The sequence below is a fragment of the Orcinus orca genome, chromosome 15 (genome assembly GCF_937001465.1).
Source record: "Orcinus orca chromosome 15, mOrcOrc1.1, whole genome shotgun sequence".
Taxonomy (NCBI): domain Eukaryota; kingdom Metazoa; phylum Chordata; class Mammalia; order Artiodactyla; family Delphinidae; genus Orcinus; species Orcinus orca.
Window position 1 is genome coordinate 74,097,331 of NC_064573.1, and position 24,486 is coordinate 74,121,816.

Consider the following 24,486-nt stretch of genomic DNA (forward strand, 5'->3'; position numbering starts at 1 on the left):
AGTTTACTTTTTTCACTTACAGAAATCTTTTAGTGATCTTTCTCATTTTTTAAATTAACTGCATAGCATATAACTTTATACAATTTCCTAAAAATGGGAATTTAGTTATTTCCAATATATTACAATGATAAATAATACTGCGTTTAATATGATAACATTTTGCATATGTTTTGTGCTTTTGGAAATGTATCTTCAGAGGTGAATTCCCGGGAGAGAGATGACTGGGGCAGAGAGTCAATATATATTAGTATAGTTTTTCCAAATTCCCCTCCACAGTGATTGTACCATTTTGCATTCTCACCAACAGTGTCTGAGGGTCCCTGTTTTTCCACAGCTTCCAGTTGAGTGTTGTCAAGCTTTTCACTTTCGTCATCCTGATAGGTGAGAAATGGTATCTCAGTGAATTTTAATTTCTCTTATGATTGAAGCTGAACATCTTTTAATAAGGTTAAAGGTCATCTGTATATCTTTTTGGTGAACTGTCTTAGAATCAGTGCTTTTAACAACTCTTAAACTGCCAAGTTTCACTTTATATATGTTTTCTTATGTATATGATGTATATTATAGACACTGAGATGCATGTGTGTGTGTGTGTGTGTGCATGCATAAATGACAAGTTTATTGTTCTAGTTTTCTACAGTGATCTAATCTTTTTGTTATGTGCCCATGCTAAAAATTTGATGATTAGGTTGCCTTAGTTAGTCAAGGAAGATCCCCTTTTTTTAATTTTGAGGAAAAAAAATACAGAAAAATACAAAAAATTATGTCCAATTACCCATATTGTATTTATTGCCAGTCATTTTTTCCTTCAAAATAAAATATAAAAAAAAAGCAAAATTTCCCTTTTTTCACCACCCTTCCTGCTGTTCTTCTCTTTGCCACAGAGACAGCTACTTTCTGAGTTTGGTGTATTTCTTTCTAGTTCATTAAAAAAAAAAGTACAGGGCTTCCCTGGTGGTGCAGTGGTTGGGAGTCCGCCTGCCAATGAAGGGGACTTGGGTTCCAGCCCTCGTCCGGGAGGATCCCGCATGCTGCGGGGCAACTAGGCCCGTGAGCCACAACTACTGACCCATGTGCCGCAACTGCTGAAGCCTGCACGCCTGGAGCCCCTGCTCCGCGGCGGGAGAGGCCACCGCGGTGGGGGGCCCGTGCACTGCAGCAAAGAGTGGCCCCCACTCACTGCAACTGGAGAGGGCCCGCCCACAGCAATGAAGACCCAACACAGACAAAAATAAATAAATAAAATAAATAAATTTTTTTTAAAAGTACATATAATAAGTAATATAACATAAAAGTAATATAATAATAAAATATAATATATATGTATGTCTGTGGTCTGTGTCATGAATAATGTATAATATTACTTGTGTGCATTCTGAAATTTTCACAAATGGTACATGCTGAGCATATCATTCTGCATTGTGCTTCTTTCATGCAATATCATGGTTTTTTTTGGCTGCGCTGTGTGGCTTGGGGTATCTTAGTTCCTCAACCAGGGATTGAACTTGGGCCCCTGCAGTGAAAGCGCTGAGTCCTAACCACTGGACTGCCAGGGAATTCCCAGTATCATGTTTTTGAGATCCATCTATGTTGCTTTATAGTCCATACCTGAAATATCTGTTTTTGTGATATGTTAAGTCAAGGTTAGAGACAGAAAGCTGAGGTGTTAAAATAGAATCAGGTGTAGCTGGAGGAGAGAGACCCAGAGTACTTTTTTTACCCACTGGAAAAGATTGTAACCAAAAATTAGAAGTAGATATTGTTATTAACATTGTAGGACAATTTTTCTTATTTTCCTACGTTTCCATTTTCCTTTATCTTTAGTAGAATTGTGTTTATATTTAACAGAGGCTTCATCAATAACACTATAGGGTCAGACTAAAAAATAAAAAAAGGTCAGTGATTACCATTTTGGGGTTGCCAGACCCCTTGGGTCCACAAAGATGATTACGGGTGTCCTTGAGATGTACTTAATAGTACAGAAAACCAAATGGAAATCATCAAACTACCTAGGCTAACTAAAATACCAAGTTTTAGAAACTTTTGGTCAGTGTTGTCAATTCATTGGGTTGACATACTAGCTATCTCACATGGGAAACTCTGTTAATTATATGTCTTTAAAATGATTTTTAAAGATACAATTACATATAGTATCTTAAGTGTATATTGAGATGAGTTTTGACAAATGTGTTTATCAATGCAACCAGAGCTCCAATCAAAATCTTAAGTATTTCTATCACCCTAGAAAGTTTCTTGGTGCCGGTTTCTATTCTCCCTCCCCCTAAGAGGCAACCACTCTTCTCTTTTCTATTCCCATTGACTAGCTTATTCTACAACGTCATATAAATGAAGTCATACAGTATATATTCTTTTGTGTCTGGCTTCTTTCTCTTAACGTAATGTTTTTGAGATTCACCTAAGTTGATTGTATATATCAGTGGTCCTCTCTCTTATTTAAATTGCTGTGTGATATTTCATTGTATGAGTATTTGTGTATCCATTTTGGCCATAAATATTTGACCTTTCAATTTTTTTCTACTACAAAAAGGCTGCAATGAATATTCTTGTACAAGTCTTTTGGTAGCCATGCAGTTTCATTCCTTTGGGGCAAAATACTAGGAGTATGTTTGCTGGATTATAAGGTAAATGTACGTTTAATTTTAGCGATATTTGTCTTGATTAATTGATGAGAAAAATGATTGTCACTTAATATACGCAGAGCCCTTTGTGTTGAAATGGTTGACTGGTTATTTCACTCACTGCATTTGTTTAGGAAAAGCGTAAACTTGCACATTCCTTGGGTTTTTTCAATGTTTAGGTGAAATCTGATAACGAATATGAGATCCGTTTTTACTAGTAGCTCTTTATTTGTCTTTTACCCCCACTTTTCTAATGGACTATTTTAGAAGAAATGGAGCTGTCACCCACATCAAGATTCAGAACACTGGTGATTACTATGACTTGTATGGAGGGGAGAAGTTTGCCACTTTGGCTGAATTGGTCCAGTATTACATGGAACATCATGGGCAATTAAAAGAGAAGAATGGAGATGTTATTGAGCTCAAATATCCTCTGAACTGTGCAGATCCTACCTCTGAAAGGTCAGTTACATTTTCGTAACTGCAGAGTCTGCATCTCTCCCACGCCATAGGTGTGAGGTGAATGCATTATGGGGGTTTGACTTCTGTTTCTCAAACTGTAATCTTAAAAGTGTTACTAAAGTAAGAGTAATAGGATCAGATTATTCTCAGAGTGGCCTTTTCTGAAGGCCACCTTTCTGAAGCAAAAGCTTCAGTCAGTGTTACTTACACTCGTTCTACAGAAGTCTCAGACTATTCCTGTATATACTGGATACATGCAATAATGTTAAGATTATTGACCTTGAGCATTATCGAACTTTGAGCGTTAGGAGAGGAAAACAAATGATAATGGGAACACCAAAATAGCAGTTCCCTGTAGTAGCTTCTGACCAGCTATTCAGCAATGCCACCAACAGATGTCAGTTTAAGCTCAGAAGTGGGAAAGCAGAGGACTCGGTCAGATTTTTCATCAGTTCTTTTATGTTATATCCACAAATGTGTGAGAATGACCCTAATTAGAGGGAATCGTATTATTTCAGAGATCTTTCCCCAGTGTTGGAACTAAGCTGATGAAAGCTGGGGCTTGACTTAACTTGCATTAATTTTATTGGTTTTCTGCATTCCCAGTCTCTTCTCTCTGACTCAGTACCAAATCAGGGTCTCTTAATTAGGTTTGAATATTTTCTGTCTTCAAGTAGGTTTCTTCTACTTATACCTTCGTGTCACTGGTATTTTATGCTGATAATTTGTTTTCCAGCCAAATTATTAAGCAAAAGGCTGTCAGCCAATTCTGTGCAGTTTATTTAATTTTACTCTGTTCAGTTGAGGGTAGATGAAAAATACCTCGAAGTATATTCCTTTAGTGTTGAGCCATTAGCAGTATGTGCTGTGATCATGCTTGTTTCCTCACCAAGATCCTGAGGGAAAAAGCCACATTATTAATATGACTATGTTAAGATGTTTTCTGTAGTAACTTAGAGTAGCACTGTTTCACAGTCTGACCTCAGATGGCCTACATTAGGACTCTGGTGTGCTGGTTAAAAATGCAGATTGCTGGGCCCCATTCAGACTTAGTGTATTGGTATCTCTCATTGTGAGGCATGGGAATTCACATTTTTAGCAAAATCCCTTGCCTCTACTCCAAGTCTTACGTGCATTAAAATTTGAAATGATGACCCAGTGGATAGTACAAGGATGTTGACAGCAAACTTGGAGGCTATTGAAGTATAGATTGGAAATCTGGAAAAGCTTGGAATGCCTGAACTAATTTATAATGAAGATCCTTTTTAATGTAGTGTTTGCATGCCAAAGCAAGGGCAAACATTCAAATGATTCTCTGTCGCTACCATAACTCTCTATTATAACTTCTTTAAATGACTGTAATTAAATAATTGGTCCTTTTAGGGTTTGGCAGTGGAGAAATGACAAACTGCCTTTTTAAAAGATGGGGGATTTAAAAGAAAATAGGAAAGATTGAGGATATTTGCCTCCAAATGATTGTGGGCTCATTTAGGGAGTTTAATGGTCATTCTTTTTTTTTTTGGCCGCACCACGTAATCTGTGGGATTTTAGTTCCCTGACCAGGGACTGAACCCGGGCCATGCCAGTGAAAGCCCGGAATCCTAACCATTGTCATTTTTCCTGCCTGCTTGGGATGCAAATTCTGTCTTATGTGGAATGGATCAATCTCTTGGAGGAACGTGCCTGTTTTTAATTGTGTTGAGTAGAGGTGACTATGTACGGTAGTTTTGTGAAAGAATGTTGTGAACGCATGGCAGAACTCAATTGATTTTTCATTTAAAAAAATTTAGGTGGTTTCATGGACATCTGTCTGGGAAAGAAGCAGAGAAATTATTAACCGAGAAAGGAAAACACGGTAGCTTTCTTGTGCGGGAGAGCCAGAGCCACCCTGGAGATTTTGTTCTCTCTGTCCGAACCGGAGATGACAAAGGGGAGAGCAATGACGGCAAGTCTAAAGTGACCCATGTTATGATCCGCTGTCAGGTAAAACCCGGATTGAACTGTGGGTCTGGTGAAACGTCATCTTTGGGTGGTTTTTTGGCTGGGAGAAGACCGACACCATTACTTCCAAAGTCATTTAGTTAAGGGCTTCTACACTTTTAGTACCTTGTTAATTATAACTGTTTCATCATTTCCGAACTTTATTAAATTACTTATTTCCTCTCTATCTCTGGCAGATTAAGTCATGCCTCAGTACGTCACCTTCTGCCCTGCAGTATCTTTTTTTTTTTTCTTTGGCTGCATCACGCAGCTTATAGGATCTTAGTTCCCCGACCAGGGATTGAACCTGAACCCTTGGCAGTGAAAGCACCGAGTCCTAACCACTGGACTGCCAGGGAATTCCCAGCCCTGCAGTATCTCAGTCTGTGCTTGGTTACAGCTGGAGTCTGCCTCTGTCTTAATTTCTAAAGCTATGGCCTCAGCTTCTCCCTTGGGTCAGCACAGTCTAGCCTGTGACTACATGTACTTTCATATTATAGAATTCTGGTTAAGGCTGGGAGAACTGAACTCACCATTTCTTGTTTTTAATGTGATGGCTAGACCAGGGAGGTTGGTTCTCAGTCAACTACATCAAACTTTGTTTTGACATAGTTTCCTAAATAGCAACTGTCTATTCACTTATTGCTTTGGTTTTTCAATAAGATTAAAAAAAAAAACCCAAAAAAACCCAGCTTTATTGAGATATAATTCACACACCATACAATTCACCCTTTTAAAGTGGACAATTTGGTGGTTTTTAGTATATTCACAAATTAGGCAGCCAACAACGTTAATTCCAGAACATTTTCATCACCCCAACAAGAAACCCTGGGTTCATTACCAGTCCCTCCCCATTTTTCCCCCTCCCCCCAGCTCTTGGCAACCGCTAACCTCTTTGTTTCAATGGATTTGCCTATTTTGTATATTTTATATAGATGGAATCATGTAATATGTGGCCTTTTGTGACTGACTTCTTTTACTTAGCATGTTTTTCAAGGTTTATCCATGTTATAGCATGTGTCAGTAAACTCTTTATTGGCAAACATTTTGTTGTATGGATATATACCACATTTTGTTTATCCATTAAAAAATTAATGGGCATTTTGGGCCATTAATTATTATGAATAATGCTGCTATGAATATTTATATACATTTATGTATTTATCATTTTGTGGTATTCTCTGTTTGATGAGCCATCATGTTCATATTTTCTTTTAATTTATACTTTCCTTTAGTTCTTTGAATATATTTATACTAGCTGGTTTAAAGTCGTTGTCTGGGCTTTCTCAAGGACAGTTTCTGTTGAATGCTTCCCACCCTCCCCCCCACCCCCAAGTATGGACCATATTTTCTTGTTTCTTTGCATGTCTCATAAGTTTTTGTTGGAAACTAGGCATTTTAAATAATATAATATAAATCCTTTGCCCTCCTTTCTCAGGCAGTATTATTTGTTGTTGCTACTTTTTCTTGTTCCTGTAGTTGTTGTTGCTGTTTGTGTGTTCAGTGACTTTCCTGTCTTCGTCTTGCGTGGCCACTGAAGTCTTTGCTTGGGTAGCTTAGTGATCAGTTAATGATTGAACAGAGATTTCCTTAAATGCCTTGAAACATTAAATCTCCCAGCCTTTGCCAGGGAGGCTCTGTGTGTGTGTGTGTGTGTGTGTGTGTGTGTGTTGGGGCACGACTGCCTTCAGTGCTCTGGCACCTTAAAACTCTGCCTTAGTCTTCACTTCCTGCTTGCACAGAACCTCAGGATGAGCTAGACGTAAAGATTAGGGCCTTCTTGGATCTTTCCTGAACTTCACACAGCCATGCACGTGCACATGCACATGTCCTTCTAGATTCTCAAGGATATGTTGGAGGTTTTCAGAGCCCCCTGTGGACAATGTCTGGATTTTCCTTTTAAGTTTTTGATCAGTCTCTTATTTGCCCTGACTGGTATTGCTGCCTTAGGCCACTGTGATATTAAACAATTGCTGCTGATTGTTTTTGGGAGATCCCCTGAAGGCCGGCTGAGTAAGCTGTAAGTCAATCAAATAAAGACAAGCTCTGAAAATAAGGCTTTCCCAGGGAGCTGCTAAACAGATCAGACAGTGATAATTGTCTAGGGATAGGTCTGGAAAGAGCTCCAAATCCATCTGTCTACTCCAGTTATGCTAAGCTGCTTTGTTTTCACAGCTACTGTGGTTATGAGACTATTGGTTTTCAAGGCTACCAAGAAGCTGGGGAGAGGTAGGTGGGAATAGGGCAAGTTAAAAGGCCACAATTTGTTGTTCTCATCAAGGTCCAATCTTTTTCTTGAATAAATGCTCCTTGAACTTTATTGGTTAATTTTCAGAGTTCTGAAAAAGTTGATGACAATTTTTGCCAGGGTTCTTGTTACTTTTGTGAAAGAGCAGAGTTTCAGAGGTCCTTACTCTGTCATTCTGAAAGTGCTTCTTCCCCCCTCACTCGATTTATTTTTAAATAAAAGGTCATACCCAAATATCTTCATGTATCATTTCTAGGGTTTTGTATTTTCTAAGTTTAACCATTTTCCTGTTGTTTTCCTGAAACAGCCTATTCTGGTCTCCTTGTCAGAAAAAATTTCCTGGTCTCTGTTTATAATTTCCCTTTTAAATTTTCATTAGAAGATGAAAGTAAAGGCTTGTATACTGGACTTCAGTGCTGCCTCACCAGCCTTAGAGCTTGTTGTGTTTCAGAGAGAAGTAGTTATTTATCTTCTGTTCAGCAGCCTTGTGTGTAGTCACTTAGCCTAGAGTATAAGTAAATAGTAAATATGGTTTTTCTTTTTTTTTTTCTAACTATTTAGTTAACCTATGAGGGAGAAACTTTTTTGTGGCCTAGTTAATGTTGGATACTTATTTAGAGCTTCTCACACCTCACAATGAACTCTTTTACATTGGATCTGCTTCTCCATTTTCATCATCTTTGTTGCTTCCCTTTCTTTGTGCTCTTACAGCTCTTCAATCTTTCCATTATTGGGGGAGAGTTAGTCTCTGTACTTGAGTTGGGAAAAACAGTAATTTAACATAAAGGTCATGAACATAATTTTTTTTTTGTCTTGAAAGGAACTGAAATATGATGTTGGTGGAGGAGAACGGTTTGACTCTTTGACAGATCTCGTGGAGCATTACAAGAAGAATCCTATGGTAGAAACATTGGGCACAGTACTACAACTCAAGCAGGTAAGCATTTTGGAAAGCTAAACTCCCCCTCCTTATAGAGTTTAAAAAGTCCGAACATAGAATATTCCAAACAGACAGAAGTAGAATAGTATCGTGAACCTCCATGTACCCATCACCCAGCTTCAATTACGATCAACTCATCAAATCTTGTTTCATTTATTACTCCACTCACTACCTTCTTCTTGTAGTATTTGGAAACAAATTCTAGATAGTACATCATTTTCATGATTATCTCCGTATGTAATTCTAAAAGGCCTTATGGAGTTTTTAAAGCAAAGTTTTTATCAAATTTTCATTGTAGATGCACCTTTGGTTACCTTTAGGTGATCATACCTTTACATTTTGGAGTTATTGCTGTTTCAAAGCTCACACTTATTACTTAGTGGCAAATGATACCATCTCTAACATTGTGGTCTATTTATAAAGAAAAATAGTTTGAATTTATATCAGCAAAGTGTGTGGAGATTGAAGAAACATATACTTCCTGAAAGAACAGAAAGGAAAGTGAAACTCTATTTGAAAACATTTACTGTGAACTTCCTGTCCTTGCCTCTATGAACACCAACATAGAAGTCTTTTTTTTTTTTTGCATTAACACTTTTTTCTGTAATACTTTCTTCATTTCACACCAACTGCTGAATTTGATTAGCCCCTCAACACAACTCGTATCAATGCTGCTGAAATAGAAAGTCGGGTTCGAGAACTAAGCAAATTAGCTGAGACCACAGATAAAGTCAAACAAGGCTTTTGGGAAGAATTTGAGGTAAGTTTTTAAAAAAAATTTTTTTTACATGATTTATTAAATCCTGTTCTTAATGGAAGAGAAGTTGGTTTTATGTTTGGGATTGGATCTGAAAGACTCGGATCTGCGTCTTTTCTTAATTTGGCCATTGATTGACATGGAACAAGTTGCTGAGGGGGCTTTTTCAAATAGAGCTGCATTATGTTCTGGGAGAAGGGAGTTGGCAGTTAATATTACATGGATGAGCCAATAGCTCCATTTGGGTCTTTTGGTTTGGACTGCTGGCAAAACCCCAGAAAAAGAAAAGAATCTAATTCTTCGGAAGATTTCCAGCATTGGCTGTGGTCTTTAGAAAGAATCTATAGCTTTACTGCAGTGAATAAGTGAAAGACAGTTATCTCATGGTGGTTTTAATCTGGGAGTTGAAATTTATATCTTTGAGAGGTTAAGGGAACTGATTTCTTTCCTGAAACCAGCTTGGGTAGGAGAATGTCCCCAGTGGGAGTGGGCTGTGTTCCTCTTGCACTGAAGTTTGTCACCTGCCAACTCATTGTAATCTTATTCTCTCCGTTATCATCCCTGTGACAGAAAACTTCGTCAAAAACAATTTTTTTTGTGTGTGTGCCATATTTACCTTCATAGTTATTCTTAGCATGTAGCACAGTGCCTGGTACACAGCAGAAACTCCATAAATGTTTGTTGAATGAGTATTTGCATTTAGCTAATATTTATGTTATTTTATTAATACTACTCTGTTTATGGGAATGATTATTCCATACTTTTTGTAGGACTTTAGAATTCATAAATATTTGTGGAATGAATGAACAAATGAATGGCCACACGAAGTCCTTTTAACCACAGTATGTCAGATCAACTTGGTGAGATATTATTTCCATTTTACAGACGAGGAGCCTCAGACTCAGGGAGGTTAAGTAAATTGTCCAACTTCTGTACCACGAATATTGATTAAATTGCAGCACTGAGGATGTGTACAGAATAGAACAGTCATGGTCATTGCTGAACATTGCTAACCAGGGACTTGACCTCACATTTATTCTTTTATACCAGCATTGGGTTAGTCACCAAGGACACCATGGTGAACAAGATGGACAGGGTTTCGTCTTTAAGGAGCTTTGAGTTGAGAGAGGGATAAGTACAGAAATTTTAGAAATCTTACATCAAAATTTGAATGAAAAGCCTATTTTTAAAAACTTTTTATTATGCAAAATTTCAAATATATACAGAAGCAGAGTGAATTGTATAATTATAGCAATATATACCTATCACTCAGCATTAACAATTGTTGATATCTGGCCAGTCTTTTTATTTTTTATAAATTAATTTAATTAATTAATTTATTTATTTTTGGCGGCGTTGGGTCTTCGTTACTGCGCATGGACTTTCTCTAGTTGTGGTGAGCAGGGGCTACTCTTTGTTGAGGTGTGCGGGCTTCTCGTTGCGGTGGCATCTCTTGTTGTGGAGCACGGGCTCTAGAGCACAGGTTCAAAAGTTGTGGTACATGGGCTTAGTTGCTCCGTAGCATGTGGGATCTTCCTGGACCAGCAATCGCACCTGTGTCCCCTGCATTGGCAGGCAGATTCTTAACCACTGCACCATCAGGGAAGCGCCTGGCCAGTCTTTTTAAACTATACCCCACTTAACTCCCCCAGCCCTGGCTTATCTTGAAGCAAATCCCAGATGTTATTTCATCTGTAACTATTTCATTAAAAAAAATTATAACCAGAATATCATTATCACTCCTAAAACTATTAACAATAATTTCTTAATATTAACACATATCCGTCACTGTTCACATTTTCTTGATAACACACACACACACACACACACACACACACTTGCAGATTGTTTGAATTGGGAAATGTTTTTTCCCCACTTGATTATGAAAAAAATTTTGAATATAAAATAGATTTGTATAAAGAACCCCCATGTACTATTACCAGTTTTACCAGTTACCCCCGATATCACATGAAATATCATAAATATTTCAGTATTCCTGGAATTCTTAAAAAATTAACCAAAACACTACTACCACATCTAAAAAAAGGTAATAAAAATTCATCAAATAGCTAGTCATTGTTCCAATTAGGATAGCTGTCTTTTTTTTTTTAATTTGTTTGTTGTTGGATCATTTTTCAAATAAGTTCCCCATGGATCTCTCTTTTTAAACTCTGTTTTTTTTGTCTTGTTTTGTTTTGTTTTGTTTTGCCGTGAGGTTTGTGGGATCTTAGTTCCCCAATCAGGGATCGAACCTGGGCCCTTGACAGTGAAAGTGCAGAGTCCTAACCACAAGACCACCAGGGAATTCCCACTGTTTTTAAAATCTTAAGCCTCTTTATATTCTTACTCTCCTTTCAGCCTCTCTATTCCATCCTTTCCCCTCCCTTCCTTTCGCTTCCACTCCCTTTTCTTCTTGCTCTGTATTAGTCCATTCAGCTGATATAACAAAATACCATAGACTGGGTGGCTATACACAACTGAAATATATTTCTCAGAGTTCTCCAAATTCTGGAGTTCTGGAGGCTGGATCTGAGATCATGGTGCCAGTATGGTCCGGTGAGGGTCCTCTTCCAGATTGGCAACTTCTCATTGTATTCCCTCCTGACAGAAGGGGTGAGGGAGCTCTGTGGACCTTGTGTATGAGGGCACTAATCCCATTCATGAGGGCTCCACCCTCCTGACCTAATCACTTCCCAAAGGCCTCACCTTCTAATACCATTACCTTGGGCATCAGGATTTCAACATAGGAATTTTGGGGAGACACAAACATTCAGACCATAGGACCCTGTTTTTTGTTACTGTTTTTGTTATTGGAGAAAGCAGGTCCTTTGTCCAGAGAGTTACTTACGATCTGGATTTTTCTGAGTGTGTCTCTGTGGTGGATTTTAACACCTTTCTCCCCTGTATTTCTTGTAAGTTGATCTATCTAGACACTTTGTTAGATCCGGTTTTTCTTTGGCAAGACTACATATGAGATGGTGTGTCAGGAGGTGCTTATGTCCTGTTGCTTCTCTTTTTATTTTCTAAGCATCAACTGGTAATTATTGCCTAGATCCATTCACTTATAAGGTGTGTAATAACTTTATCATTCGTCATTATTAGCTGGAATATTTCTATAAAGATAAGCTTTTTGTCACCAAGGCAGGATATACACTTGATTCTTTCCTGTTTACTAAGTAGTTTTAAAAATAGCGTTCTCCAAAAAAAGTTTTTTTTATCAATATGTACTCATGGATTTTTTAAACGTATTTAGTGTGCTTCTATCTATGGCGTTTATTATTACTTCTTTTGCTCAAATTATTTTAGCTTTGACCAGTGGGAGCTTCTGCAAGCTGGCTTCTACTCCTTCCTATACAACTCTGGTAGTTTTTGCTAGATTCCTTACTTTCTGGTGTAATAAGTTGTTACAGTGCAATACATTTCCCATGTCAGAACTGGAATCAGTCATTTCTCCAAGGAGTGAGTTAGCTTTTATCTCATTTTCCTCCCTTTCTTCCTTCCTTCTCTTTCTTCCTTTCCTGGGAAGTGGTATTTAGAGACTACAGTCTGGGAGCCAGAAGTGTTTATTGTTGTCAGGTTGGTTATTTCCATCTCAATGGGTGGAGCTAGAAAAAATTGTTTTCTTGAAATAAATTATGAGTCCAAATGATACTTCCAATTCAAATTTAGGACTCAAGACTAGTAAGACTTCCGTTACCCCCAATAATATCATTACTGAAAACAGTTTAATTTTTTTTTTTTTTTTTTGCGGTACGTGGGCCTCTCACTGTTGTGGCCTCTCCCGTTGCGGAGCACAGGCTCTGGACGCGCAGGCTCAGCGGCCATGGCGCACGGGCCCAGCCGCTCCGTGGCATGTGGGATCTTCCCGGACCTGGGCACGAACCCGTGTCCCCTGCATCGGCAGGCGGACTCTCAACCACTGCGCCACCAGGGAAGCCCAACAGTTTAATTTTTTTTCCAGCTTTTATTTTTAAATCCTTAGGGTAGATCCTTCAGAGATGTATAGTCAAATTACTGTGCTTTCAACTCATTTGTAATAGTTCTTCTCTATGTGGTTATATACTAACTGGATATACAGCTAGGTTATTTGTTTCATTTTATGTTTGGATTTCAGAAATTTCTTTCCATAAAATTTTATTTACAATTATATAAAATATTGCCTTTGATTCTAAAGTCAAATATAAAAAGTACATTCAAAGAAGTTTATCTTCTATCCCTGTCTTTTCCTCCTTATATTTATAGCCATTTAAAAAAAAGTTGAAGTTCATTATTACCTTTCAAAAAGTATAAGCAAATATATATCTGTAATTTCATAACCCATCCTTTCATGGATAAATAGTAGCATAATTTTACATACTTTTTTCCAACTTCTTTTTTTTATTACATTGGAGATCACTCCACAGTAGTATCTACAGATAGTCTTCATTCATTTTTACTGCACAGTACTCCACTGTGTGGATGTACCATAGTTTATTCAACCTATTGATGAGCATTTGGATAGTTTCCAAATATATTACAAAGAAGATACAATGGATAGCCTTGTGCATGCATATTTTTCTCTTTTTGCTGATTATTGTTAATATTAACTTTTTTTGATATTCTGTGTTAAAAAAAAGTGCTGATTGTTACTCATCTTTAATTTTTTTTTTTTTTTTGCCGGGCCGTGTGGCTCGCGGGATCTCAGTTCCTGATCAGGGATTGAACCCAGGCCACAGCAGTGAAAGCGCCGAAACCTAACCAACTACACCACCAGGGAACCCCCTACTCATCTTTAATTTTTATTATATATCCTACATGATTTTGGTTAGCATATTTAAAGTCTGAAAAGTATTTTTAATTAAAATTAAAAGATATCAAACCTTTTTGGTAAATATAAGAAGTGAGCTAGGGGCTTCCCTGGTGGTGCAGTGGTTAAGAATACGCGTGCCAATGCAGGGGACACGGGTTCGAGCCCTGGTCCGGGAAGATCCCACATGCCGCGGAGTAGCTGGGCCCATGTGCCACAATCACTGAGGCCCAGGCACCTAGAGCCCATGCTCCGCAACAAGAGAAGCCACCACAATGAGAAGCTCGCGCACCGCAACAAAGAGTAGCCCCTGCTTGCTGCAGCTAGAGAAAGCCCGACGCAGCAACGAAGACCCAAAGCAGCCAAAAATAAATAAATTAATTAAATTAAAAAAAAAAGTGAGCTATTTTTAAAAAATTATTTATTTATTTATTTATTTTTGGCTGCATTGGGTCTTTGTTGCTGAGTGCAGGCTTTCTCTAGTTGCGACGAGTGGGGGCTACTTTTCATTGCGGTGTGCGGGCTTCTCATTGCAGTGGCTTCTCTTGTTGCAGAGCACAGGCTCTAGGTGCACGGGCTTCAGTAGTTGTGGCTCGCGGGCTCTAGAGCACAGGCTCAGTAGTTGTGGCGCACGGGCTTAGTTGCTCTGCGGCATGTGGCATCTTCCTGGACCAGGGCTTGAACCTGTGTCCCCTGCATTGGCAGGCAGATTCTTAACCACTGTGCCACCAGGGAAGTCCCAGTGAGCTATTTTGTAATCTAGTCCCATTTTTATGTTACACTTCAAAATACCTGAGGCCATCATTTGCACAGACCACTTTTCCTATAAAGTGACTATGAACTTTAAAAAAATTACAGCAGCAAATTGGGTATCTGGTGCAGTGGTGGATTCTTTAAGTTCACTTAGGCAATGCTTAGAGAAACAAAGTCAAACCTTCTTACAGCTTGTGGCAGTAGGGAGTTTTTTATGATCCCTTTGGCGGGGTCAGGATAGAACTTAGAAGGAAATCCTAGCCTGACTTTTCTGGCCATGGAAAAAGGTTGATTCTAAACGCTGACCTGATGGTTTCAGTCCGTGACATCTGAAATTCAGTTCATCTTTTATACATTATTAACAACAAAATGGGGGAAAACTGAGTTGGCTTTCAGGGGAAATGGAAAAAAACAAGATCACATCTGTACTCTACTAAGTCCTCTGTAGATGTCAGACTGGGGTGATAAATTGTCAGGCACTAAATCAGGGCATTAACGTTTCATTTAAACTGAAGCTAGATCCAAATAGCTGATGGCCTGCTTTCTAGATCTCTTATGTACCTGCTTCTTAAATCCAGTCAGTTTTCAAAAAATTGCCCTTTAAGGTTGTGGCCAGGGGAATAAGGCTGAGAACAGAATGAACCATTATAGAAGAACTTAGGTGTGTGGAAGCAGAGACTCATTAAAATCTAAATCCTCTGAAGCTGAAGTTTGATCCAACAGCAAGGCATTAATTATTTTAGTGATTGTACCTTAGTTGTTTCCCAGAAGGTGATAAATTTGGGATCAGTTCCTTCTTACTGTGTGTTCTGATGGTCTTTAAAGTGAACCAAAGCTCTAAATTGCAATGCCACTGATAATTAAACTCTGATAGCTATGTTTTGTTTGTCTGTATGCCCGGCTTCTCGTTTTCTGTGAAACTCTTTGTGTTCTTTTGGGTAATTTTCCCCTAGAAGACACTTACAAATTACTTCCGATTTTGATGCATCTTAAAATACGAAGTCTCTTGTGAAGCTCTTTGGTTCTTTTCTCCTTTGCTCCTGAAATAAATTCAGGTTGGTGGTTTTCTTCAAGGATATGTGGTATGGTCAAAACATTGCAAACCCAAGTTTTTAATTTTTCCTATAGAGTCCCCATTTTTTTTCCTTTCTTTCCCCAATTCTTTTTACTGTGGTAAAATGAGATTGTCCTTTTCTGTAAACATCTTTTGTCTCCTGCATATCTCTGCCATGACTGTAAAGAAGTGGAAAGTATTTCTAGATTTGTTGAAATGAAGTAAAGTTCTGTCAAAATGAGATGGACACTAAATAACTGATCAGGCAGGTTTTGATCCTGCAATTTTGTCCCTTCGTTGTGCCAGTTACCCGAAACCTGAATTCAGCCCTTGTGTGTCTCTGTGAGAGGCATATCGCATGGCTGCATTTGTAGGGTATCTGCCCTCTCTGTGCCTGTTCTTCCCTTTTGAGTCTCTAGACCTGAGTTGCCAAGGGGCACTGTGAGCTGAGCCTGGATGTCATCTAACTGCAGGACCCAAGCTGAGGATGGAAGTCTTGCTGTTGATAGTCCTTCGGCTGCCAGACTTTGCCTTCACCCTCCTCTTCCATCTCACTGCCCCCTCTGTATCCAGAACCTCGGCTCTCCACACACCTGCTTCGTTCTTCTTTCCCTGCGGAAGGTTTCTTTGCTTCTTGACTTACGAACTTTACTTCTTACCCCTTTCAGATATTGAAACTGGCAACTTTCAGTCATTGTATCAAAGTCTCAGCGATTTTCACTGGCTCAGACGCCATCCATCTCTGGTCCAAGGACAGCATCACATAGAACAAAGACATCTTCATGGACCACTGTGTTTGGGGAAAAATAGTTCTCAGATGAAGGTTATAGGGAGTTGGGCAGACATCCCCAAAATATCTCCCCCAAACAGTAGCCATTGGTGGTGGCAGTGATTAATTTGTTCATTCATTTAACAAATATTTATTAAGCACAGACTCTATGCTGGAGTCTCTGTTCTAGGTTCTGGGGATGTAGTAGAGAACAAGTCATAGTCTTTATCCTTGTGGAGTCAATTGGGAGAGACAGACAGTAAACAAAGAAGCAGGTAAGTATTCATTATGTGAGATGGTGATAAGTGTTGTGAAGAAAATAAAGTAGGGGAAGATAAAAAGGGCGTGCTGATGGGGGCATCACCATTTTACATAGAGCTCTCTGACAGAGTGGCATTTGAGTGGAGACCTGATGGAAATAACGGAGCAAGGCATGCAGATAACCTCAGGAAGAACATTCCAGGCAAAGGGAACAGCAAGTGCAAAGGCCCTGAAGTGGGAATGTGCTTAATGCACGTGGTGCACAATCAGCGGACAGGCCAGTACTATCAGAGAAGGGTGAGCAAGAGGGAAATGTAGGTGGAGCCATAACGGAGGGGTCAGATCCCATGGGGCACTGTGGTCAGGGTAAAGCTGTTGGCTTTTACTTGGAGTAAGATGGAAAATCTAAGGAGAGTTTTGAGCACAGGAGTGAGGTGATCACTCAGGTTGCCACATGGAGGACAGTCTGTAAGGGGAAGGACAGAAGCAGCGAGATGGGCAGGGAGGCAAATTGCAATAATTTGAACAGAGAAATAATGTTGGCTTTGACCAGGGCAGCAGCAGCGGAGGTGCTTGAGAACTTGAGACTTTTTTGAAGGTAGAATTGTCAGTATTTGAAGGTAGAGTTGACAGATTGTATGGTTAAGACAGAGGTGAGGCAGGATAAGGTGAAAGTTTTTGGCTTGAGCGATTAATTAGTAGGATGGAGTTACGGTTTGCTTAGAGGGGGAAGAATGGAAGGAATGGGTTTGGGGGAGACTCGGAGGGATGAGTTTTGGGGGAAACTGGGAGGGATGGGTTTTGGGGCAAGTGATCAACTTACGTTTTAGACATGTTAAAGTTTGAACTGCCTATTACATACCTAATGGGAATATGATTCTTCAGCTAATTCAATTGTGTTACAGGTGGGATTGTACTAGAATGTTCTTCCTTCCTCACGTCACCTTGCTAACGTTTCTTCACTCTTCAGTTCCCAGCATCAGGGTCATTTGTCATTTTCTCAGGGAAACCTCCTTGATCCCTGTCCCTATGCCTGGATTGATTCTTCCTGTTATATGTGCACATAGCAGCAGATCCTTTCCTTTGTAGAGTTTACCATCCTTGGAATTCGTGAATAATTTGTGTAGTTATTGGTTTAATGTTTGTTTCTTGTCACTGTGAATCCACAGAAGCAGATGGCGTTACGAGGTCTGTTGGAATAAAAAGAGGTCTTGTTCAAATGAAACTGTTGGTGAAAAAATAAAGAGACAAACTTTGATCCTGCTGTTTTATGTCTGCTGTGTGCATATTATCTAAAAAAATAGTCCGGGTCAGTCTGTGGGCCTCACAAGGACAGATAGTCCTGTTTTGTTCACTGTAGCCCCAGAATCCAGCAGAGAGCCTGGCACACAGGAGGCACAAAATAAGTATTTGTGTTGTGTTGAATCTGAGCTGTTTTCCATAGCAAGAGAGACTTGTATTGGCTTCAGACCCTTTGCTTATATTCAATAGGGAACAGCTTTCTGATGCTTAAAAAGTGTGGAGGAATGTTCTAGGCTTTGCTTTGAGATGTTCGTCTTTATTCCCATGCAGTTTTCATTTGGAGCCCCTGTTTGAGGCTTGGTGAATGCACGTTTTAGTCTCTGAGACCCCTCTACACACTTGCTTAAAAGGATGTCATTCAGGGTTGCAGTAATGAATTTCAGGCAGATTTTAGTTTTGAACCCTCTGTTTCTGATTAAAAAAAAAAACACAGTACACACAGACAAACCTTCCACAACACCTTTTTAACTGGGGTTCTATTTTCTCAGCTCTTTAAAGCTTATTTTCCTTAGTAATTGGATTTTTTTTTTTAAAGCCCAGCCTCCTTCTGTTATACAAGCCTCTCTTCCCTGTCGTGGTCTGAAGCTGTGCTCCGTTTGCACGGGCATCGCAGGCATTTCTCTGAAAGCCACACAGATGTCCTGGATTCCACCAGCAGCTCTGCCAACCGACAGAGGAGCTAGTGCCTTTCTTCAAACCCACAAATTCTACTTGGAGATAGTTAGGTTTTATGGAGACAAGGCTTTAACTGCACCCCAAAGCTGTGTCTCAAAAAATAATTCTTGCTGGTGATCTCTAGTGGAAATCTTCTGCTTGGTGACTAAGCAAAGCCATATTGAACAGCTACCCCAACCAGGGCTCCAGCCTCATGATTAAAAATGCTCCGGGAGGGCAGCCTTGAACTGTCACCAGGCTTTTCCATCCAGGCCTGAGCTCCCGGCTGCTTGATAGAAGGGCTGCTCCCTTCTGGTGGGCAGAGCATCACAGTGGCTAAAGGGTTTTATTCCGCAAGCCCCATTCTGGAGAAATTCCTTTGTTTCCTTTGAACTATTTCTCTTTCAGCCCACTCCATCCACCCCCCCGCCCGCCCTTGCTTTTGTTCTGTGCCCCTCCAGTGTCAGGTTTTTCTCTTTAGAGTTGTTTTCATTTGCTGGAGATGCTTGACATCTTTACAGAGAACTGAAGAACCGAAGGTGCTTCCAGGTGCTTTCACATCTCTGCTGTACCTTCCCCTTTGCCTTTGAACAACCTTGCTGCTTTCCACACTGTGGGCCTGTGCTGCAGCCTCCATTTCTTCTTAGCCCCCTTCTTCTTTAACCTTGGAATGTGACAGCCCACAGTATGCTGAAGTAACACTTTGAGAAGACACCAGTGGCTTTCTTATTAAGATTAAAAAATAGTCTTTTCTCTGGCCTCTTTCTTCCGTGAGCCGCTCCTGAGACAGCTGTCCAGTTCCTCATTCCCACCATTTTCTTGTTTCTCTGATCCGCAGCGGCATGTGCCTGGTTTATTCCTTCCTCCCCTCCCTTGTGCTCTTCTTGCTGTTTGTTGCTTTTTCTTCTCCCAACCAGTTAACTCTGGTGGTCCTCCAAGACGTGGTCTGGGCCCTCTGCTTATCTTGCTTTAAACTTGCTTTTCACTGAGGAGCACATCCATTTTCACCCTCCTCTGATTACCGCTAAGTTTGTGTTGCTTCCGGGCTCTGGCTCTACCTTTTTTTTTTTTTTTTTTGTGGTACGCGGGCCTCTCACTATTGTGGCCTCTCCCGTTGCGGAGCAACAGGCTCCGGATGCGCAGGCTCAGCGGCCATGGCTCACGGGCCCAGCCGCTCTGCGGCATGTGGGATCTTCCCAGACCGGGGCACGAACCCATGTCCCCTGCATCGGCAGGCGGACTCTCAACCACTGCGCCACCAGGGAAGGCCTGGTTCTACCTTTTGAATTGTGCCTTCCACACTTCTTCTTGGCTGTAATAGCTCTTCAAACTCAAGCATTCACAACCAGACCTGTTATTTTGTTATTTTCCCCTTCAGACCAAATATACCCTTTTACTTCTCATCTCTGGTGGTTGTCCTGTGTATTCTCTGACCCTGTAGGCTGGAATCCTCAGAGCATCCCTTAACTCATCTTTCTCCCATACCTTGCCATTCACCAGGTCTGGTTGATTTTTCTTTCCTAGTTGTCTTTGTGGTCTTAGAGGAAGGAAAGAAATTAGCATTTATTGTCTGCTTGGTGCTGCATTTTGGGCTAGGGAAATCATCTCATTGCATCCCCAGATCTTATGCGGTAGGTAGATCTTGTGTCCCTGGGTGCTCTGAGAGATCAAGGCACCTGCCCAGGACTGCCCAGGTGGGCAGCAGCAGAGACAGGAGTCTCGCCTGATGCCAGGGGTGCAGGCTCTCATCGCCTCACAAGACACCAGCTGCCCTTTTACTCTCGGCCTCTGCCCTTCCATTCACCCTTCATGCTAATCTACTCTCAGCATTTCTCCTGTCACTCTTCTGCTCAAAAACCTTCAGTGGCTCCCGATTTCCCACCAGAGGCATAGCATTTTCATTTTGAATATGAAGACACTGAAGCCCAGAAGAAGGGAGAAAGTTGTCCCCAAGGATGTGGCTAGCAAGTAGTTGGCTGTGGTTTGAACTTCCAGAACTTCTGACTCTAAGTCTACCGTGCTGTGCTTCTCAGCTGTTGAAGATCTCCCGCCCAGTTCTCAAGGCCCCCCATCTCCCCACCTAACCTCATTTCCCACACTGACAGAACTCAGCTTCCAGGCCCTTTGACCAGTTTCCTTCACCCTAACTCTGAGGCCACTAACTCTGGCCTCTTAGCCACCTTTGCTTATGTCCCTAACTTGCTGGGATGTTTTCCTCCCTTCCTTGTACCCATCTTAGCCCCTCACTTGCCTCAGGCCTCACCTCCTCCCAGAAACCTGCTTCACTTAGTTTTCATGGATCTCACTCCCTAAATTCCACACCACATAATTAATTACACACTTAATCATAGATTATTAATGATAGATTTGTCTTGTACTGTTTGCTGCTGTTTCCTATGTCAGAACCTCTTCTCCTCTGGGGACCGTGTCTTCTAGATTTGTTTTTCTACTTCACCTTGTTGGAGGAAGGAGGTGACTTAACTTCAAACAAGCACCTGGAAAGGAACCAAATCTTGGATTGGTTTTGTCCCTCACGGTGCTTTGTAAGTGCTTGTCCATCAGTTGGGACCTTCTCTGGTGATGAGAATCTCCAGCTGCCCTTTCACTCCTGGATGATGCCGCAGACTCATTGGGGACGAGCCTCCCCAACTCCACCGTGGGGAAGTGGTGACAGGCCGTGCAGCATGGCATCTGGAAGTGGGGGCTTTCACCTGCTGGTGGTGCCTGGTAACACCACAGAGTTTGCAGTAAAGAGGACGGAGTGAGAATTCTAGTGTTCCTCTGTGCGGAGGGCAGATGCCAAAGGGAAACAGAAGTTCATTCAGACCGGGAAGAAGGCCCAGTCTGGCGCCTGTCTACGTGGTTACTGCTGTCTTATTATTTGTGGCCCCCACCAGAGAGGCCATCTGCCTGACAGCCGTCCTCAGCCCTCTTTCTCTCCTTCAAGTGACCAGCCGTGAGTGGGGTAGGGGGAGAGTTAATAGGAGCTTTTACATTTTTATCTTTTTATAATTTATAAAAACGTTCTTTTATTATTGAAATTTTCACACACGCCAAAGTTGAGAAAACAGGACGATGGACCTTCTTTTTCCCAACACTCAGCTGTAACACTTATCAGTATTTTGTTGATCTTGTCTCCTCCCCTTGTAGCTTTGTTTTTTTGTTTTGTTGTTGTTTGTGGCCACCTAGCGCAGCATGTGGGATCTTAGCTCCCCGACCAGGGATCAAACCAGTGCCGCCTGCAGTGGAAGCGTGGAGTCTTAACCACTGGACCGCCAGGGAAGTCCCTGTAGCTTTGTTTGTAAAAATACTGTACAGTTTGGTCTGGCCTTAATGGTTAGTGGCGTTATTTTTTTTTCCCTTAGCAATTTGTCCCTGTTGCTCAGAGCAGTGCAGGCAAATGGTTCTCAGGCCACTGTCCTGGCACATGGGGCCGCCTGGCTGTGCCCATTCATTTGTTGTTTGTCTGTCTTTCTTTGATCCTGTTTCTCCACTTGCATTCGTGACATTCTGGTCAAGAGCCGGTTCCAGTGGTCTTTAATCAGAGGACTTTGGAAGCCTGTGAGGGTCTCTTTTGGTCATCACGGTGACTGGGGGTGCTGCTACTGGCATTTAGGCTGGAGGCTGGCAGGGGTCCAGGTGTGGGGAGCACAGATGTTCAACAGCCATAGCTGTGAGGGACCGTTCTGCATTGTGAACACCTGTTCCATCCACACTCGGTCATGCTGCTGGGCACGCCTAATGTACGATGTGGATTGGGGATTGCCTTTCTCTTCATGCCTTTTATAAACGCTTAAAAGTTTGATATAATCCATTTGTTGATCACCGTTGATTCATGTAATCAGGTGACTGTAACTAGCCTCTGGTCCTTTCTGAGGGTTCATCCTTGGTTGCAAACCCTTTGGTTGTTTTACGTGGGAAAATGGGGTATCTTACAGCCTGTGCCCCAGCTTTCTCGTTGCCTGTCCCACGCCTTATCACTGGCATCCTGCCAGGCCCAGTGGAGAATGGGGATGGAGACAGTGACATTCAGCCGCAGGTCATTCACAGCTTTTGGTGCCCTGGGGGCAGCTGAGAGGGAGGTTGTGGAAGATCATCCTTGAAGGGATTGTAAACTCCTGGGGGCAGGGCTTGGTGGCTATTCTCCTGCCTCTTCCGGCCATCAGCCTGCTGCTGCTGGGGAGGAAGCGCCCCTTAGCAGGCGGTAGCTGATTATCTCGGGTGCAGTCGGGGAGCCTCTGCAGGCAGAACATGGAAAGTGACAACTTCTGAGTTCTTTTTATTTTCAGTCTCACTCGAGATGGATGGCAGCCTTCCACTGTGGGAAATGAAATGTGTTCAGGCAACTTGGGCCCCAGGCGCAGATGAGAATGGGCTAATGGGCACGGAGGAAGGAGCGGGGCTGGAGGGGGAGAGGCACACTGTTAGTCATTACTAATCCGTGACAGCTGCCAGCCAGCCGCTGGCGGTTAGCACCCTACTGCGCCTGGGACACAGGGCCTCTGGGCCTGTCCTTTCTGGAACACTCCAGGGCCCAAACTGTCTCAACTTGTGTGCTGTTCAAACCTCAAATCCGCATGGAAGATGCAATTGGTAACTTAATGCAGGATGAGGGAAGCCAGAGGCTGAGCTGAGTAGATGGTCTAGCCAACATGCTATGGGTATTGGTGAGGATTTCCCTGGCCTGGAACTCTGGATTATTCTAGCAAAGTGTTCTTGGTGTGTGAGATGATTTTCTGGGGCACCCCATTACAGTAAGATCAAATTAGCGAATGAGGAAGGTTTTTCTCTTTTTTAACCCATACCCATTCCTTTTGACGTGGCTTAGGAGAAGGTCTGAGTACAGTTTTAATATGCCTCTAACACCTACCTCTAACACCTGCCAGTGTCCCTTTTCCTTTACAGAGTCTCAGGCATGCTACAGTATCCAGGTAGAATTTGACAATATTTTGTTTTTATTATATTCCTTTTTCTGGTTACCTTCCATATATGGCAAGTGATACTGGTTTTCATGTGTGCTAGTAATATGCAGTTTCCTTTTGAAATACATTTTCTGAAGGGAAAAAAGAGGCTGTTAATTTAAGAAAACAATTGATATAACAGGTGATGTGCTGAGATGGCACAGCATCTTGAAGATGCTTTTCAAATGACTAAAGATCGGGAAATGCTGTTTTAATATTTTGCCTACGTGGTTTTTCTTTATGTTGAAGGCCAGGCCGGCAGTGTCAGCATGGGATGCTGAGTGTGGGCCCTGCAGTGCCGAGGCCATCGCCATGATGGTCTGTGGTTTGTATGTCTCCCTCCACCCCCTTCTGTATTTATTTGTTCATTCAGCGGATACATTTTGAGTGCCTACTTTGTGCTGGATGCTGTGCTGTTTGCAGGCAAACAAGGGTGGTCCATGCTCTCTAATAGAAGAGACAAGATTGCAAAAACGTAGCTGGGATTCAGTGTGACGAGCGTACTCACGGAGGGAGGTGCTGCAGCCCTTGAACTGGTATTGTGAGCCACAGGGAGGTCGTGCTGAGTGGGTCAGGAGAGCTTCCCAGAGGAGGAGGTATTTGGGGTAGGTCCTAATGAGTAAGTAAAATGTAACCATTCATAGGTACTCAAGGCAGAGAAAGGGAATTCTAGGCAGAGGGGATGGCATGGATAAAAACATGAAGGCCTGAAGAAACATGGTGAGTTCAAGACCCTTGTGTATATTTGGTGTGGCTAGAGTGTAGACAGTGCGCCTTAACTCTTAACACCAACCCTATGGGGTAGGTAATTAGGATTAGCCCCACTTTACACTTGAGGACACTGAGGCACAGACAGGATAGTAACTTGGCGAAGCAGCAGCTGAGGTTAGAGGCAGGCCTCCATTAGCTCAGAGAAGGTT

The 24,486-nt window shown here is 41.5% G+C and overlaps 1 protein-coding gene across 7 annotated transcripts in view; it reads left to right on the plus strand.

Annotated features, from left to right (window-relative positions):
- PTPN11 (protein tyrosine phosphatase non-receptor type 11) overlaps positions 1 to 24,486 on the plus strand; it is a 78,323-nt gene that overhangs the window by 21,140 nt on the left and 32,697 nt on the right. For 4 of the 7 annotated variants that reach the window (XM_033408759.2, XM_033408761.2, XM_033408762.2 and 1 more), the window contains exons 3-6: positions 2,907 to 3,101; positions 4,892 to 5,084; positions 8,150 to 8,266; positions 8,916 to 9,029. In XM_033408759.2, coding sequence (XP_033264650.1) covers positions 2,907 to 3,101; positions 4,892 to 5,084; positions 8,150 to 8,266; positions 8,916 to 9,029 — 619 coding nt within the window. Of the gene's footprint in view, positions 1 to 334; positions 382 to 2,906; positions 3,102 to 4,891; positions 5,085 to 8,149; positions 8,267 to 8,915; positions 9,030 to 24,486 lie in introns of all 7 variants that reach the window. The other 3 variants (XM_033408760.2, XM_033408763.2, XM_033408764.2) reach the window with 2 other exon arrangements.